Genomic DNA, 19324 nt, shown 5'->3' with positions numbered 1-19324 from the left:
CTGTATAAATAGAATCATGAAATACGTAGTCTTCTGTGACTTTTCTTAACTATCACATTTTCAAGGTTCATCCTTCTTATAGCATGTCCAGCACTTCATTCCCTTTGATAACCAATAATAATCTTTGTACGAGTATAGAACATTTTGTTTGTCCATTGATGAGGTGATGGACACGTAGATTATTTCCATTTTTACAACTTTACTATTGTAATATTTTACTTTAGGGATAATGCTGCCATGAGCATCTGTATAGAAGTTTCTGTGTACACGTATGTTTTCATTTCTCTTGGGGATATACCTAGGAATGGAATTCCTGGGTTCATATGGTAACCTTCTGTTTCATGTTTTCAAGAATTGCCAAACCCGTTTCCAGAGCAGCTCTACCATTTTACATTCCCACCAGTATTGTATTGAAAGTTCTGGTTTCTCTCTATGACCCCAATAGGACTTTTTATTGCTTGCCTATTTGAATATAGCTATCCTGATGGGTGATGGTATCTTGTGATTCTGACTTGAATTCTCTGATGTTGCATGTCTTTTGTTTGCCTTTTGGTTATTCATATATCTTCTTTGGAGAAATATTTTCAAAACCTTTATCTACTTAAAATTTGGTTATTCTTTTTATTGTGAGTTGTAAGAAATCTTTAGATTGGCTAGATACAAATCCTTTGTCAGATGAATGATTTTTAAATATTTTCACCCATTTCGTGGGATGTCTTTTCACTTTCTTGATGGTATCATTTGCAGTGTTGAAGTCTTTAATTTTGATGTAAGAACTGTGGCTTTTATTAATATTTCCATGCTTGTGCTGTGGTAAGGCAGAGGAGAGTGTCTCTGTCTTTGAAATGGGTCGATGTTTCAAATGTAGGTAGAGCTGCACCCAGACTCCCTTCACTTCTGGCCTGTCTCTTCTCCTTTCTTTCCTGTGTAGCTTCTGTTAGGGCTATGATGGTCCTACGACAACAAGTCTGTCTTGGTCTAGATTGTTCAGGATTGAGGGAAGCTGGCAATGTGTCAGCATTTTATTGAACGATTGTTATTTCCATGTTGTCAATAGTTACCACGAATCTCATCCTAAACCCCAATTTCCTGCTCTGTCTCTTTTCTGAATAGAGCACTGCCCCGGCTTGCTCCACTGCCACTGTCCTTGAGTGGCTGTCAGGGCGTGCAGTCATGGAGCTTGGTGGCCCTGGAGATGATCAGATAGCAGCACCCCTGCATTCAGAGGAGCCACCTCTTTTCCAGTGTTTTCTGCTTCATTGCTGGTTTGCAGGCCTGTACCTGGAGCTTCATGCCATTGGGCAATTGGACACCAGTGTGCCCCAGGCTTCTGGATGTCTGGATCAATAGGATGGCAAAGACCATTAGAATATAGCATAAGGTTATTTTTAATTTTGTCACGTTAAGGACATTTGGCAGGGTTAATTGCCGTCATGATAGAAAATGAGATTTTCCTATCAAGAGAGTACCAAAAATACCAAGTGAATTTTACTTTTGTGAAAAGTTGATAAATGTTCCTGTTCTTCTTATTTTCCTGTCTATCCCTGAAAAATACTCTGGGGTCTGTGGATTGATATTTGGGAACCATCAGGCTTACATACTTAACTTAAATCTTTATTTGAAAAGTAGAGCCTTCACTTAATCAGGAATTTATTCTGTATGATGCCAGATATCAGTTTTATACAGATGATTTTCCTACACTGAATTAACTGTTTTGGCTGTTACGTTAGATACATCTTCCTCTGTACCCTCTGCTGATGTTTGAGAATTTCTCCTGTAACAGATGAGAAAGAATTGTTTCACGTATATGTCAGTATAAATGTGATTTGACCTTTAAAAGATTTTTTTAAAAATCCCACCATTCCCAAAGGTAGAATGGCTCCTATTTACAAATACAGTATCTAATTTCTGGATTATGTGTGTTCTAAACTGGGAGTACTACATAAATTTTTATTGATTCTGGCTCATCTAAATTAAAATGTCAAACAGATATTAGGGTTTTATCATAAGATAGTTATTGGCTGTCACACTGGCACATTAATTATAGTAATTGGGCAGTAAAGTAGCCATAGGAATAGATAATAGGCTGTACATTTTGATGAAATTGCAGTTACGACCTCTTATTTATGGTAATAAAATCTTGTTAATTGACATAGCTGATAAGCTCTTTTGCTTTCCTTTTCCACCTTTCAGGTTGCGTTGTAAGTCTGCTTAGGAACTCTGAACTGAGGGCCCACTACACAGTAAAGGTCACATTCCAGAATTTTCTGGACTCATTCTTGGTACACACATTCAATTCAGCAAATATTTGCTGATCATGTTTTCAATGCTCCTATGTATATGGATGTATAAAGCAGTTTCCCATATTGAAAGACTAATACTGAAGGAGGGAGGTAAAACATCTCTGTGTAAATGGTTGTGACCCACGTTTATTGAGTCATATGCACGAGCCACATATAGGTTCCTTACAAGTGGGATAAAATACAAGTTCAGAGGAGGAAAAATTAATTCCAAGCCTAGGTGATCAGTGAAGCTGTAAAGCTCAGTGTTAGAGGAATTACTTGGCATTCCTGACATAAAGCTTCAAGCTATCTCCGAATGCACATCTGCATTCTAGAGTTACAGCAAGAGGTACGTGGTTAAATGCACTGACACGGAAGTCAACTATTGTTCTAGGCTCAGCTGCCTTGCAACCTCATTTTGTGTCCTTGAGTACATAAAATGGATGTAATAATATGTGTCCAGCATCTCTCACTATGAAAAATGAGATAATGCAGATGCCTAAGCTGCTCCCTGTGGTGAGAGTCAGATTGCTTGGCAGGTGTGTATTTTTTTTTTTTTTTTTTCCAGGCAACTCAGGCCATACATTTGAATGGTAGGCACAGCTTTCCATGACTAAAAGGATTAGCATCCTTACCAAAGTGTCCAATTTATCGCTGGGAGATAGCATGTTCTGTGTAACATCGGAACTGTTGTCTGAAAAATTGCCTGAATTTCTCGGAGAAACTGCCTGTGTGAATACAGAATAGTAGTGGGGTGATCGTTCAAATATGATAAAAAGGACACATAAGCTGTTACTGCTGGTTCAGGGACGTCACCACTGGATTTTCCATTCTTGCATCCTCTCCATTCTCTAGCGGAGGAAACTGAGGTTTAGCTTCAAGAATTGCTTCGATCCTACAACTGTTGGAGATCAGTCTGTGAAAATCCCAAAATTGATGGTTTTCATGCAGGCCATCTTAAGCCATCTTCGTGGGCATGCGTGTGTGGATGTAAATATTACCCGCTTTTTCACCAGGTTGCTTCTGGAGCTGCTGGAGTTGCTGTTTGACAAGTTTAATGCTGTAGCCACTGCACACTCCGTGGTCCTGGGGTACCTGCAGGACACTGTTGTGGCCCCACTGACTCAGCAGGATGATGTCAAGTTGTACGATATGGCGGACGTGTGGGTGAAGATCCAAGATGTTCTGCAGGTAAGGTCCTTTTACAGATACGGCGCCATCTTGATGTGGAATAACAGGTTGGAATGAAAAATCTGCACCTAAAATGTTCCCTTACTCATAAACAGTGAGAAAGCCACGATGCTATTTAAGGGTGATGCTGCTGATGTCATCAACTTCCCTCATCTTCCAAAAAGACCTTTCAACTTTTTTTTTGCCAGGCGTTCATATTAGGAGATTCACAATATGTTGCAATCGAGGATGTATAATATTTAGCTTTCTGTCGTAACGTACTTGACTTCTCTGGAATGAGTCGTATATTAAGGTAATCAGTATTAAAATGTACTTAAACAGTATTTTATGAACATATGTAGCTTAGTTTTATGGCTGTTTTCTTACAGTCATCTCTTGCATATATTGGAGTAAATGACAGGTCAAGAGTGTGTTTTGAGAGATGAAAATAACCGTAAGGTTTAAATGTATCACTTCGATTTGTTGAAGATCGGAGAAATGATATTACTGTTTGGTATGATGATGCAGAGATGGTATTTAGAAATTTTATTATATTTTCTCTCCGTGTGCTAGGAAAATATATTTGATTTGGCCAGATGAGGATTGGAAATTCGATTAAGAGTTAGCTGAAGCAAATTTGACATAGCTAAATAGAAGTGACTTGGTTAGATAGTACCTACTAATATGAAAAAAATTAAGTACATGTAGGAAATTGAAAAATATAACTGTGTAGGAATGAAATTACTTGCATGGCAAATAGGAGTATTTGCAGGAAGAAATAAATCATGAATGTAAATTGTTGTCATTTTTGAGTATAAGGTATGCTTCTGTTAGATTGAATGATGGATTCTTGGCTACTCATTCATTAGACTTTTTTTGGGTGCAGTCTGTGTGCTCTGTTGATGGCTCAGTGAAAAGAATACAAGTTGCAGCTATATCCTCTGCATTCCTTCTGCTGCTTTGTCTATTACCACGTGTCCATAGTAGCTGCTTGATGAATATTTGTGTATCGAACAAAGTATCTTTATCGCTGAGAAACTGGTGCTTTAACATTTTATATCTTGATTCATAAATATCACAGAACTATGTACTTTTCCCACAAACATGTCCCATGTTTATTTTAAGAATGAAACAAGAAAATAGACTTCAAGGCCATTTCAAAAGTGGTACGAATGAGGGACTTTTGGTTCTAGCCATGATGCAGTTACCTCCTGTTGTAAGCAGCTCTAAAGCTAGATGGACTGAGGCAGTCAGCATGTTCATTTGAGAGCAGAGAATACATGAAGCGAGTCCCTCATTCCTCCCAGCTTCCTCTCGGGGGACACCTGCCACACTGTAGCATAGGGAAGTGAAATCGAGGCAGACAGCAGCAGGCTCCCTAAGCAGAGGAAGCAGAGGTGAGAGTTTGAGGATGTGGAAGCAGCTGGAATCTGTGGGGTGGGATGGTGGAGGTGGAGAAGAGGGAATTGCCCAGAGGAGGTGCCCTCATTGGTTGGAAAAGAGAGCCCTTGGGTCTTTGGTCAAATATGAAGCTGCGTAGACGCACCACAAGGCTTGGCAGAAAATGGCCACTGTGGGGCTGTATGTTGATCGGCAATTCCAGATGTTGCCAGATGCTTAGAAACGTTGGGAGTTCAGAGTGGCCAGAGTGGGCTCAACTTGCCGAGCACCCTGTTTTTTCCGATGTGGCCTCAAAAAGGTTATGTTGTGGTAAGAGGACTGTTCTGGCTGTAGGTTAGGGGTGACCCGAGATCTTGCCTAACCAAGTCTCTGTGGCATCAGCCTGATCCTCTTGTATGTTAGCGGCAGACCAGAGCAGAACTCACTCGAGAGTAAGATAGTCCACATTTTCAGTAATGAAGCATCCACAGAGTCCAGCATACTCTTAAGTTTGTGAAAAGGCAGAAGAATACGACTTTAGCTGGGATTTAAGAAAATTAATAAAAATTGATATCTGAAATGGAAAATGTACCAGATGCCTTTAGCTGTCGATTGCCTGCTATAGAAGAAAAGGTCAGAGAACTTGGAGATGAATCAATGGAAACGATCCAAAATGAAGTATAGGAAGAAAGCCGATTGCAAAGAACATGAACAAAGCCATATTGTCTGTAATGGGCCCATATCCTGCAGTTTAGCATTTTGTAGTCACAGGTACAGAGGAGAGGGGAGAGAGTTATTGGGGTAGAAAATTATCAGAAGAAATGACCAAAAGTTTCTAAATTTATTGAAAAACATAAACCTATAGACCCAAGAGGCTCAACAAATCCTAAGCAGCATTAACACAAAGAAAACCAGTACCCAGATGCTACATCTCAGGTTGCTGAGAGCCAAAGAAGAGAGCCTTAAAGATAGCCAAAGGGAAAAAGGAGAGGGTAGCCGGAGGGGAAAAGGACACAGTGCTTAGAAGGAACCCGTGGTAAAAATGGCCACTGACTTCTCCCTGACATTTTGAAGAATATACCCCAATCTTTTTGGGTTTGTCACTGTGGGTTTAAGGGATCCTCTTTAAATACAAAGATACATATTGGGGTGCCTGGGTGGCTCAGTTGGTTAAATGTCTGACTCTTGATTTCGGTTTAGGTCACGATCTCAGAGTTGTCAACTTGAGCCCCACATCAGGCTCTGTGCTGGGTATGGAGCCTGCTTAAGATTCTCTCTCCTCTCTGCCCCCCTGCCCCTCTCCCCTGTCCGCATTTGCATGCTCTCTCAAGTAGATAGATAGATGGATAGATAGATAAATATAGGTAGATTATAAGTATATGAATAGAGAGATACCATGGAATACTAGTAATTTGTATTATGCAGACATGTTGGATACTATTAGATACTTAGTATTATCATATGGAATTATTTGTATCATAGTACTTATGGCATTTCAGTCTTGAATATATCAAGCCCTAGAAAGTATTTACAGACTATCTAAACTTACTTTTGCAAGATTATGCAATATTTTATAAGTTCTTATGATCCCTGGTATTTGACAAGCTTAGACTAATGCTGTAAGTTGAAAACAGCTTTTATGTCTGTTAGGTTTGTATTTGTAACATTATCATGAAGAATTAATTATGGTTATGAATGAAATCATATGCCTTACTTAGCTTTACTTCATTTGAATTTGTCGAACATATACAATTCCCACACTTTTGAAAACAAAACCCACCTACTTGTATTAAAAATATTTATAATACACTAAGGAACTTTAAGTTCCATCAGACAGGAACAGCTGAAATGTTAACATAATTTAAAATACATGTTTTGGCTTTATGAAATGACTTACACCTTTCACACATGTGGTTTCAAATGAAGTGATTTGGGGATCTTACCTTCATTTTATGATAGGAGTTGTTTTGCTTACTTAAACAGCTTAAAAAAAAAAGATTTTATTTATTTATTTGACAGAGACACAGAGAGAGAGGGAACTCAAGCAGGGGGAGCGGGAGAGAAGCAGGCTTCCTGCTGAACGGAGAGCCCGATGTGGGCCTCGATCCCAGGACTCTGGGTTCATGACCTGAGCTGAAGGCAGATGCTTAACAACTGAGCCATCCCAAACAGCTTTATTGAGATAATTTGCATGGCATAAGATTCATGCATTTAAAGTACAGATTTCAGTGGTTTTGGTAAACTTATGGAGTTGTACAGCCATCATCATGATACAATTTTAGGATATTTTCAACACTCTAGAAAGTTTGTGTCCATTGCAGTTACTTCCTGTTCCCCACTGCTTTCCCCTTCCAGGATGTGTTTAAGACATAGAAGAGGTCTCGGTTGTTTGTTACAGCTCTCAGTAAACTGGTAGTACCCAAATCATACACTTGGAAATACTGTTACTATTCCATATTAATGTGTTTGCGTATCATTGGCATACATTACTTGACAGATAAAGAATATAAAACTAAAACTGATCTAATAATACAAGGTGAGGTGTCTAACAGAGAAATATCATTTCATTTATTATTTTAATTGGTTTGAGATCAAGGTATCACTGTTCTTTCCTCCTTTTTTTTTTTTTTTGGTTCATTTTTCACCTCTTACTTATCTACTCTCCTGCCCCCATCTTCTGTTTTCTTTGACATATGTTGGAAGAATGACCTTAGTCATGACTTGAATTAATCTGTGGTTGTTTCTTAACCATGTTTTCTACTAGTCTTCATCAACCCACAGATTTGAGGATGAAGTATTTTTGAATAAGAAGTTCATCTAAATATTTTAAATTGTTTTTATACAGTAAAAATTATTCTGCAACTTATACCTTCTTTTTAGCTCTCTGTGTTTTGTGATTCCTTCAAAAATTCTTTACAGTCACAAGTCACTGGGTGATACTAGGCTATACACCCATCCATAAACGGGGTGTACAGTGGCAGGCACACCAATGAGCTAATGTTGCCAAATATATAAGAACGCAGTTGGCACAGTGTGTCTTTTTTTTTTTTTTTTTTAAAGATTTTATTTATCAGAGAGAGAGGGAGAGAGCGAGCACAGGCAGACAGAATGGCAGACAGAGGCAGAGGGAGAAGCAGGCTCCCTGCTGAGCAAGGAGCCCGATGTGGGACTAGATCCCAGGACGCTGGGATCATGACCTGAGCCGAAGGCAGCTGCTTAACCAACTGAGCCACCCAGGCGTCCCGGCACAGTGTGTCTTGTAATTGCGCTGAAACATGCAGAATGGACCGAAGAAGGGCTTGGGGGGTGATGATGAGCTGGTTCATCATCAGGAGTGGAGGAGATGGCAGTGGCTGTCCAGGTAATTGGAACGGCAAATGAGATGGCTGTTACGTGGCCCAGAGGGAATGGAAAATGGTCTTCAGAGATAAGTGAGAAAGAGAAAGGTTGCGCTGTAAGGGACCCCTTCTTCCGGCTAGGTAGGTTGGGGTGCAGCTTTGTGGAAGGCCTTGAGGCATTTGTGATAATTTTCAGACTGATTATTCTGAGTCAGGGAATGCATTTAATTTACCCAGGGCTTGATTCCTAGCCCCCTCCTAGACCTTCCAAATGGGAATCACTGCAGATAAGGACTGGATTCTGTAGTTTCTGTGTTGGGTGGGATGGTGTTTCCGTTGTTGTTTTGTTTTGTGTTTTAGTTCCTAAGGTGGTTTTGTTCTACTTATTTACGATCCTCTAATTGGGAACCATTGCTTTGGGCCAGTGTTCCCTGAGAGCATATTAAAAGTGCAGATTTTTATCCCTACCTTATACTTAACGAAATGATAAACTCTAGGGATGCAGCTGTATGATCTGTGTTTTAACAAGCCCTTCAGGTGATTTGTATGCATGCTGAAGTTTGGGGACCTTTGTTTGCAGTAATATTGGACCACTGGAGATTTTGATCAGGGTGTGATGAGACGAAGTAGGATTAGTGTGCTGGCATTGAAAAGGACTGAGCAGAGTGGCTAGAGACGAATGCAGGGAAACTGTTTTATACACAAATGGAGAGTCTGTGGATGATACTTGAGTATTGTCTAATAGTGAAATAAACAAGACAGGCTTTCAGGGGGCATGGTAAAGGAATACAAGGGAGAGAAGGATTTGTAAACCTTTCGGGGGTCTTGGAAATCTATAACACCATGTGGATGACTCAGAAATCTGGATTCCAATATGGCAGATATTTTAATGATGGTTTAGTATTAAGTTACTGGAGCCAGCTATGTGCTAGGCATTAGGGAATAAGTATGAACACAAGATAGCTCACTGGTGAAGTGAGGAGGAGCCTACAGGGCATGTTTCTGCACTAAATTCACTGTTAGAGATTTGGCAGGAGTAGAAACACGGGAGAATGCTTTTGTTGTTGTCGTCATTGTTTCTCCTAAACCAACATGAAGACTTTAAAAAAGACTCTTGGTTACATTCCGTGTAGAGTTTTCTGCTTAGGCCACTTGAGTTTTCATATACTTGCTGGTGGCATGTCCTCTGGGTTGAAATCCTTCCTGGAGAATGAAATAAGGAACAAGAAGAGTAGCCCCGTGCCTTTAAGTGTGCGCCCCCTTGAGCCGAGGTGATGGCATTACATACATAGAGTTTGGGTTTCTGTGTTTCTTCAAATGGAAGATGTTTCTTGCTGACAAATTGAAATGCTCTTTTGCTTATAAGTCTTGGAAGAGAAAATAATTTTTGATCATTTAAAGACTTCAGCGGCCTTTCTCCCCTGGAACCTGGGCTTTCCCTGGCAGGCAGAGTCCATCCTGCCAGTGAAAGGCTCATTGGTCTCAGCGTGTTTGTGTCTAGAGACAGCCTTGTGAGGGAGACAAGGCTGCAGTCATCCTAATAACAGGGTGTCAGAGTTTCCTCCTGGTGTCAGCCCTGTGACCAAACACTGCTGCCCTCCTTTTGCAGTTTTACACTCTTATTGAAACTGTGATAATAGAAATACATGTTTTTGCCCTTCTGAGCAGCAACAGCACCTTCCCAAATGTCACCTCCTTGGTTGCATGCCTGTCTTTCTGTTGGCTGCACATTTCCAGGTGCATAAGACTGAGGTACCGTGGAAACAAAATATTCTATTTCTTGTGGAATTTTGCCCAACAGGGAATGAAAGGATCACTTTAAACAGGTGTTAGGTGCTAAAAAAAAATTTCCCTCTTTCGCATCTCCTTGCGAAACAAATTGCCCATTTAGCTATTACTGGCTGGAAGGGTAGCCCCATGGCGTGCTCAGCAGTGCTCCCAAGGTCGGTAAAGGTTCTCTGGGTTCTTCTTACACTGTTTACCCCTGACGGTGACACCCAGAACAAGTCACATCACGTTTTCATGCCTTGATCCCTCTTTCCACAGATCAACACAGACAGAATGTAAAATCATTTTGCTTTTGCTAACTGGCACATAAATGTTTAAATAGTGATAAAATTAACCTCATACAGAGAGAACTTGAAGTTTGCTGTCAGGTAGGAAATGCACAGATCTTATTGGTACTGATCCATGACCCAGAGGAGTTTTTCAAGGAGACAAATGCAATTTCTATTTTGAATCCAGGTCTGAAACTAGGTTATTCTTGGGTTTGGTTTCGTTTGATATTTTGTTAGCTGAGGATTCCAGACCTTAAAGTACAACCCGCTTTTTTCAGTATTCCAAGCCAGAGAACTTGTCAGATTATCCTTGCAGAAATAGTTTTTCTTCATGTCTCAGCCTTTAAAACTTTTTGCTAGCCTCTAGTTTGGGAGGCATTGAAGAGTTACTGCCAGCCCGGCCTCTGAATCTCCCAAAATGTACTTGCTCCTGGAAGTTGTATCGTGTCTCGCTCGTCACTGGGTGGTATGCCGCCTGGTGAACTGAGCTGCATTTACATTAGAAAGTTACATTAGAAATCTTCCTCGAAATTGGAGCCAGTTTCCATAGCATCAGGGCTCATCCTCTGTTCTTTTATGTTCACTACTGTTAATGCTTAGAGCAGGAAACGCTGGGCTGCCAAGGAGATCCTCTGGCTGCTGGTACAGATGTGGCAAGTGCCAAGGTTATCTCATGCCAGTGAAAACTGGAGTAAATGTCATGGGTATCCTAATACATTGGGCCCAACTCTCTAATATAGTAGTTTAGCAGCAGATAGATACTCCAGAATAAGTCAATCTCATGGAAAGGCTGCTCTCCTTAAATGCCTTGTTACCTAGGCAGGGTCTGCTTGGATCTTGGTCTAGTGAGAGAGATTACAGCCTACCACTTCCAAAGCTTATTTTCTTCTCTGGTTTTGTCTGAGATTTTAGAAGCTGGAGCATTGCAAGTCATGTGCCCCTCGGGCTTGTACTCCTACTGATGCTGTCAGGGTCCCTATCAAGACGGTGTGCGAATCAGAGTGTGGGGCGGAGCCTGGGCCCCTGCTAGGAGCCAGGAGGCAGTATAGTCAGTGGTGAGGATTCCAACCAGAAGTCCCTGTGCCCCACTTCTGGAGAGCCTGTTTCAGTAGGATTCCAGTTGATTCTAATGTGCATTCCCAGTGGAGAGCCAGGATTAGCATGCGTTAGAGGTTCAGTCATATTAAAACCAAGGCTATTAAAGACAATCTTAAGGAGTAAGAGAGATTGATAAAAAGTGAGTTTAGTTTAATTTTGAAAGATAGGTCTCTGTCGCATGTTTAGAAGTGTCTATGTTCCATGACAGAGAGCTAATGATAAGATGTTGAAACTCCATATAGATGAGGAGAAAATGCTTTAGTATACACGCATTTTAAAGGGGGGTAAAAAACACCTAAATGATTGTGCTGTCACCTATCTCCATTCGCAGATTTTGGACAGCTTTTTTTTTTTTTTTTTAAAGATTTTATTTATTTATTTGACAGAGATCACAAGTAGGTGGAGAAGCGGGGGTTGCAGGGGGCAAGCCCCCTGCTGAGCAGAGAGCCTGATGTGGGGCTTGATCCCAGGACCCTGAGATCATGACCTGAGCTGAAAGCAGAGGCTTAAACCACTGAGCCACCCAGGCACCCCTTTTGGACAGCTTTCTATAGAGTAGCAGCCCAAGGACAGCTAGCAAGTAATTCCTATTTTTGACTTGAATAGTTGAGAATTGGACAAATATATTATTTCATTCAAGACTTTAGGATCAGAAGCAATTGTGTCTAAATGTTTTTTTACTGTCTGTTATTAAGAATGGGGGGTTTGTATGTTGCCCCCCCCCCATCTCTAGTCATTACTTATATGAGTTTTCTAGATTTATATTAATGGAAATTCAATTTTTGTTTTTGTTTTTTAAACTGAGGGGAAAAGGTATTTCTTCCTTTTTAAACATGTTCGTTTAAAGGAATTTAAGAAAGCATAACCTTGTAGGGAGTTAAGACAAAAGCATTGATCAAGGACAATTACAGAGCTGTTCATGATCCCATGAGAAAATTTTCATTTTGAACACTGGTGCTAGAGAAGACCAGAGGAGGAAGAGGTTAGAATGCTCTAAAGTAGTTGAGTTCATGGTCACGGTGAGACTTGCACATCTCAGTTTGGTTAGGGTTGAACGTATAATGCAGCTGGTATGTTAGAAGCCTGGGGAGAATGGAGGTTTCTGGTTGGTTGGCTGGTTCTTTGGAAAGTTTTATGTGATGCTGAAATCTCAAGCAGACTTCCTGCTGAGCACAGATTCCCAAGCTGGGACTCCATCTCACTACCCCAAGATCACAGCCTGAGCTGAAATCGAGTCAGACACTTAACTGACAGAGTCACCCAGGTACCCCAATATTGTTTTGTTTCTACCAGTGTCCATTTCCCTTTCTTTTACTATTTTGAAAAAAATCCTAGAGGTGATTCTGTTTCATCTGTAGTAGTATATGAATTCTAGAAGATCAGGACTCCTTTAAAAACAAAAAGGACCTAAAAACTGAAATTTTTAAAAACCAAATAATCCAGTCAGTGTTCACATTTTGAACTGTCTCAGATGTTGTAATTGTATATTTTTTTGCAGTTTGTTTGAATCAGAATCCAAATAAGGTTTAAATATTGCAATGTGATTGATACTTTCTTAAAACTCCATCAATCTACAAGTTAAATCTCGTTTTTAAAAAAGATTTTATTTATTTGACAGAGAGAGACATGGTGAGAGAGGGAACACAAGCAGGGTCAGAAAGAGTGGGAGAGGCAGGCTTCCCATCAAGCAGGGACCCCAATGTGGGGCTTGATCCCAGGACCCTGGGATCATGACCTGAGCTGAAAGCAGATGCTTAACAACTGAGCCACCCAGGTGCACTTTTACTTTGTTTTTACCTCTTGAAATTTATTTATTGAAGAAACCACATCATTTGTTCTGTACAATTTGAAATATTCTGGCTTCTGTTGCTTGCTTTTCCATGGTTCACTTGCTATTTATTATTGTCCTGTAACTTGGGTCTAGAAACTTCCTTTGATTTAGGTTGATTTTGGGGGGGGGTATAATTACTTTCTAGCTGGTGATAGAGATTATGCTTTTCTGATAGAAAAGTAAAAAGGTGAGATTCCTATTTTTAAGATGATCTATCTGGAAGCGGTGTGCAGAATGGATTGGTGGAGAAGGAAATGGATGGAGAGATCCCAATTAGAGGTTAGGCTCAAACAGCGCAGGATAGAAAGGGGAGACGAGGGACAGGGCCGCCAGAAAGCAAGAGGTCAGAGATGAAAGAGATTTTATTTTATTTTTTAAAGATTTTATTTATTTACTTATTTGACAGGAGAGATCACAAGTAGGCAGAGAGGCAGGCAGAGAGAGAGAGGGGGAAGCAGGCTCCCCGCGGAGCAGAGAGCCTGATGCGGGGCTCGATTCCAGAACCCCAAAATCATGACCTGAGCCCGAGGCAGAGGCTTAACCCACTGAGCCACCCAGACGCCCTGATGAAAGAGATTTTATAAGAATAATGAATTTTCAAAAACCTTTTAACATTGACTCTACCAAATGGAGAGCCATAAGTCAGGGTGGAGTTTTGTACATGGGTTGTTGGGGATTAGGTTCAGGAAAATGGTACTTTGTGCCTGTTACATTTGAGGTATTGGCACAATATCCCTATAGCATTATGTTACCCCGAGGATCTAACGATTGAGTACAGGGGAGAGTTTAGGGCAGGAGACAGAAATTTAGGGATCACCCATCAGCTTGGGGACTAACAGCCAAAGCAGGAAAATGGACCAGTTCAGAAACTCAGGAGTGTAAAAGCGAAGCTAGTGCCTGGTGCTTTCCGTAAGCAGCTCGTCTGCTCAGTTAGCTCTCCACAGTTGTCACAAGCAGCATATTCCACGGTCCCCGGAGACTGGAGTTTCTTTCAGGGATGCCACATCTCACCTTTCTTCTGCTTCTGCATTTTTTCATAGTGTACGGGTGCTAGGAGGGCAAATTGTTGAGCAGGACCTGCCTGCTGTTGAGGCCAGGGGTGGTAGCTTTCCCAGGCTGGAGATTCCCTCGGGGGTGTGGATGGACAGCTAGCAGAGCGAATAAAACTTGTGTTAACAGGTCCTGAAGTAAGCCTGGAAGGAAGAGAAGATGCAGAATGAGTTGGGCAAAAAGCTTATTTGGCCAGCCCTAAGGAAAAAAGACTTCGGAGTTGAGGTGACTTGACATTTCCTTCCGTTGTGATCCCTGCATTTGTGAGCCTGGCTGACACCGTGACCGAGAGCCGGGTAGTTGAGGGCGGGCACCAATAGTCTTTTCGTATCCTCTCCTGTTTCTTTTGTCTTACATCCATCAGAATTCTGGAGAATGGGGTTAATGGGAAGGCACAAAAATTATAGATTGTCCTAAAGGAAGTCCTTTCTTACTCAAGTATCTTAAGAAAATGTGTTATTCCAATATCTGTTTTGAACTTTTTAAGAGCATTGTATTTACCCATCTGTGTTTTATGTGTGTATTACCTAGTTGTAGAAGGATGGGCAGAATAAATTTTTGCTGTCAAATATCTGTCGGTCATACAGTGAGGCACTGAAAAAGATAATGGGTGCTTCTTCAGGGGGATTTTCTTACAAATCCCTTACATTTTTTTGGATCCTTTATAAGATTATATATCAAATTTTATAGCATTCAAGGCTATAATTACTATTTTTTCATAGTTCTGGGCTTCCCGGAAGTATTTGTTGGTATTGCCAAGGAGTTGTCACATTGGTGTATGAACCTTTTTGGTTTTGCTCCCTACAAGTTTTGAAGGATTTTGCGAATGTAAAGTGAACAGTGATAACAAAATCCACCACCTCGGATCAGATTCCATCTCAGGAAAACCAAGGGCTGCCGCCAAGCACACTATAGCAGCTGACGAAAGCTCAGCACGAAATAGCCGGTCTCACGGGGGTGATGAGTGACAGCACGCTAGAGATGTGTTAGCAACGTGATATGGCAATGAAAAAGGCCAGCGCTATTTTTGGCTGTGCTGCACAGAACCGCATCTCCGCACGGAGCTGGGGCCCACCAGCCCTGCTTCCCCGGGTCTGGTGAGGCGTCATCCCAGATGCTCTGTTGGACACATGTACCCCGGAACGATGGACCGATGGGTGCAGGTCCCAAGCAGAGCATCTGCGGTGATGAAGGGCTTCAGAGAAGAACTGGTGTGTTTAGCAGTGAGCACGGAAGCAAAGAGACGGGAGCCTTTTTGGAGATCAGATAAGAAATATCGTGGTTTTAAAGTCTCAGCAGAGTTCTGAATCCTCAGTAGTTAGCACTGCTTTAGTACAGAGCACGTTGGAGGGGTTCCCCAAGCTGTTTCAGGGATAGCTGCAAAGTGAAAGGAAGTTCTTGTTTATTGTCAACTGTGTTTTTATCGAAGGGGCAATAAATGTGGCAGTGCCTGGTATTCTTGAAAAAAGGAATATAAACTAGTAACCGATCGTGTAGCGTGTAGCTCAGGTGCTTTTGATTGGAAATACAAACACAAAAGGTAAACTTTGCAGCAATGAAGGTGAGACTTTACAAGAAATAAGGGAATTATTTACTTTCCACACCAGTTGGGGTGAGCGCAGCAGAAAGGAATTATTAACACAAACCAAACCGAACGTCAGGAAATCCTTCCACGGTGAGAACTGTGGGTCTACGGGATGGTCCCCTAGGAGAATGGGGTTGAATTTCCTTGGGCATTTGATCCTGACGGAATTGAATGTGTATCACTAGGGAAATAGACTGAATATCCCTGCAGGCTTTCTCATTTCTTCTCTGACTCTGGGTCCTTGCTGATGATCTGTTCACCCGCTGTGATTAGAAATACCATCTATTGTTTTTCCCCACGCAGGCACATTTTCCATGCTCTGCTGATTGGTATAGGGTATGGGGGAGATTCACTGCCTTGATGTTGACCCAGTTATATAGAATTACTCCTATGTTTGGGACGCAACACAGGTAGGGTCCCTAGGGTCCCTCACTGAAGGCAGATGAACTTGGTAGAGAGGGCTGGTGTGAGAGTGTCAAGGTGTTCTTCAGAGATTCCTAATAATCCAATAGGGTTGCAAGCTGGCCTCCCTGGGCTGTTTTGGGAATGGGAGAGCGGTAGGCATGAATGCCAGTTCAACTCCCCCCGCCCTCCACCCTGCCCAGGATTTTACTATAAAGAAAAAGGTTACCTGGCAAGCTAGATGACCACAGATTCGTCCTTTGTCCTGTAGATGTGTGATAATTTTATTTAAAAAAAAATTTTTTTTTAAAGATTTTATTTATTTGAGAGGGAGAGTGAATGCATATGAGAGAGAACACAAGTGGTGGGGAGGAGCAGAGGGAGAGGCAGACTCCCTGCTGAGCTGGGAGCCTGATGCGGGGCTCGATCCCAGGACCCCGGGATCATGACCTGAACCGAAGGTAGATGCTTAACCAGCCGAGTCACCCAGACGCCCCGAAATGTGGTAATTTTAAGTTCTGGCATGGAGAGAGCTCTTGAAGAGCAGCATGGCTCCTTGTGCTGTGGCATGGGTGGGTGTGCCAGGCTTTGTCCGGAGCAGCATCGTTGCCTCATCAAAGTAAACTGAAAATACTAACGAGATACTGGGTCATTACAAATGTTCTGCTTCCGGGTAACAAACTGGTCTGTTGGATGAGATGATTTTCTTAGCTTGGCACTCAGGTGCCTCCACAGTTGGGATGAGCCTTCTCTTCCATGCTTAGTTTTACCCTTTTCCCGTAGACATGCTCTGGTTAAATTTGTCTGTCCTTCAAGTTGGACTCTGTCCTTTCTCGCACCAGTATTTGGCTTTATACTGCACATTTTTCCCACCATCTCTGCCCACAGCCCTGGATACCTTCGTTCCTGTGCTCCAGTCAGCTCTGTCTTATCCATGAAGCGCCCATGATTTCCTTTCCAGAACTTGTTGCGCTTCTTGTTTTTACTACTCTTTTGGCATATCTCATAGTTACTTCTTTTCCTCTACCGAATCCACATCTTTCCTTCTCAGGCAGCTCTGGAGGACCATTTGTCCCAGTGCTTTTGCACTTGCAGGTTTTAATTTTTTTTTCAACTCCTATTTTGAGGGAAGGGACATTGTTTATGAATTGTGGTTCCCCTCTCTCCCCCGCCCCTCTGCCCTGCCCCTCCGCCCCTCCCCACCCCAGAATTTGGCACAGCTTAAGTGTGTCAAATATGTACCTGGTATTTCTTGAGTAAATGAGTGGTTGATACCCAGTAGATACTGATTGATTTCAGATTGAATTTTAAGTGCCTTGTAAATAGGATGAACTTCATAGATTTAAAAATCATGTAGCGGAGGAATCATGAAACTGAAGATTTGCTGTGTTCCTAGGAGAGCATTTCACCTCTTCCTCTTAAACTGGACGGTAGTTCAGTCATTTCCAGGGTTTCTGTTGGCCAGGCCGCTTAGCTCAGGCTTCCAGATAAAGGGCATGAATAATGTTGGCAAGAGAAACCGTTGATAATGGAGATGACCACAGTATGGTTCCTAGCTCACCCGGGCTCGCTCACTGGTGTCATTTCTAGTGCGGGTGTGACAACACATTTGGAAGAATGGTGACAAATTTGATAATAGGTTAAGTCAAAATGAGACTATCCGAAATTGCCCTTAGTTCTTTGGGGGGAAAAAAAGGAGGGATTTTACATTTTGATTTTTCATTTCCATTTTCTTATCCTTATTAAAGTTTCCCTGCATGTCTTGCTGTAAATGAACTGGACTTGCTGCAAATCAAATCCACTTCTTTCTGTGATGTCTTTTGTGTGTAATTACCTTCTTTTAAGTGTTAAGTCTTTCTTTAGAATCATCCGGGCTTGTATTATGTAATTCTTCTGAGTAAATGCCATTTAATCAGAGCATGCATTTCACCTGAGGGGCAGCTGCAAGCGAGTGGCGTGGAGATGTTCCCTCTGAGGATCGTTTCTGAAGTGTACTGTGGTCTCCTGGGAGATGAGGTGCTATAGAAATGTGAGGTTTTTATTACAACTCCCTACTATGCAGAAAGAACCATGCTAACATCATTGATGATTCTTTTGCATAATCAAAGAATTAAGCAAAAAAGTCATATTAATTTTCAGCTCCATTAGAGATGCAAGAATCAAAAAAAGATGTTTGCCAAATGGGAAGGGACCAAATTGGTGGGAAAAAGAAATTTTAATTTCAAGCTTCAAGAGCCTGTTACAAATGTAGCATAAAAAAAAAAATCCTACCCAAAGTGCCTCACAGTGGCCTTTTTAAAGACAAGCAGAGTTACAGTGGGGGGAAAAGGGACTACAAGAATATGAAATTAAAATTGCTGTAATTTAGTCAGTTTATTGTAGTAAATTACTTCAGAGAGCCTCAATTTGAAGATGTCCAGCTAGTCTGTGATAATTAGTGTAATTTTGTCCTGGTCACCAAGTCTTTATATTATTGCTGGTCAAATAGCAGTACTTTTGCCTTTTTTTTTTTTTTTTTTTTTAAACCTGGCAGTGATTGAGATGATGATAAATCCATTTACTTGAAGGAGAGTAAAGGTGAACATCCTAGGGCAAAATAGGGGCACTTCAAGGGTTCAGTTTAAAGAAAGTTGGCATTTTTAATAAAAAATCTTATAATTTTCCTGTACCTACCCAGAAACTCCATTCCAGTATGTGGTGGTGTTCATCTTCTGGGGTCATTAATCAGAGGACCAGAGGGGTGGGCAAGTGTATGCCGTGGAGAGCAGAGCCCTTGTCTTGAAAACAAAACCCCGGAAGCAACCAGGCGAGCTTGACAGATCCCTCCTCTTCTAGATCTATAATGCTCTTGAAGGGATTAGGAGTCTGGGAGCTCTTGATTTTCTGTCTCCTCTTACCTCCATTCATGACCAACTGGGTTCCAACAGTTCCCGGTGTTTAAAGGGCAAGTGAACAGGATTCCAGAACTGTGGTGGTTCGGTGTGTGCTGAGATTGTCCATGTTCAGGCCCCATGTGACTCTGAAGGCAGTGAGTTTTACTGCTCAAGTAAAAAAAAAAAAAAGAAAAAAAGAAAAAAATTATACACATACACAGTATTTAGGAAGGAAAAAGCCATCTGTTCATTCTGTCT

General features: G+C 41.5%; 1 protein-coding gene across 3 annotated transcripts in view; it reads left to right on the top strand.

Moving 5' to 3' along the window:
- The window catches only part of EXOC4 (exocyst complex component 4), a 731315-nt gene that overhangs the window by 104105 nt on the left and 607886 nt on the right, over nucleotides 1–19324 (top strand). For all 3 annotated transcript variants that reach the window (XM_059396386.1, XM_059396388.1, XM_059396387.1), the window contains exon 7: nucleotides 3299–3473. In XM_059396386.1, the coding sequence (XP_059252369.1) occupies nucleotides 3299–3473 (175 nt within the window). The remainder of the gene's footprint in view (nucleotides 1–3298; nucleotides 3474–19324) is intronic.

Source organism: Mustela nigripes, chromosome 4 (assembly GCF_022355385.1).
Source record: "Mustela nigripes isolate SB6536 chromosome 4, MUSNIG.SB6536, whole genome shotgun sequence".
Classification (NCBI taxonomy): Eukaryota; Metazoa; Chordata; class Mammalia; order Carnivora; family Mustelidae; genus Mustela; species Mustela nigripes.
The sequence above is the reverse complement of the archived record's forward strand: the minus strand, read 5'-3'. Positions and strand labels throughout refer to the sequence as shown.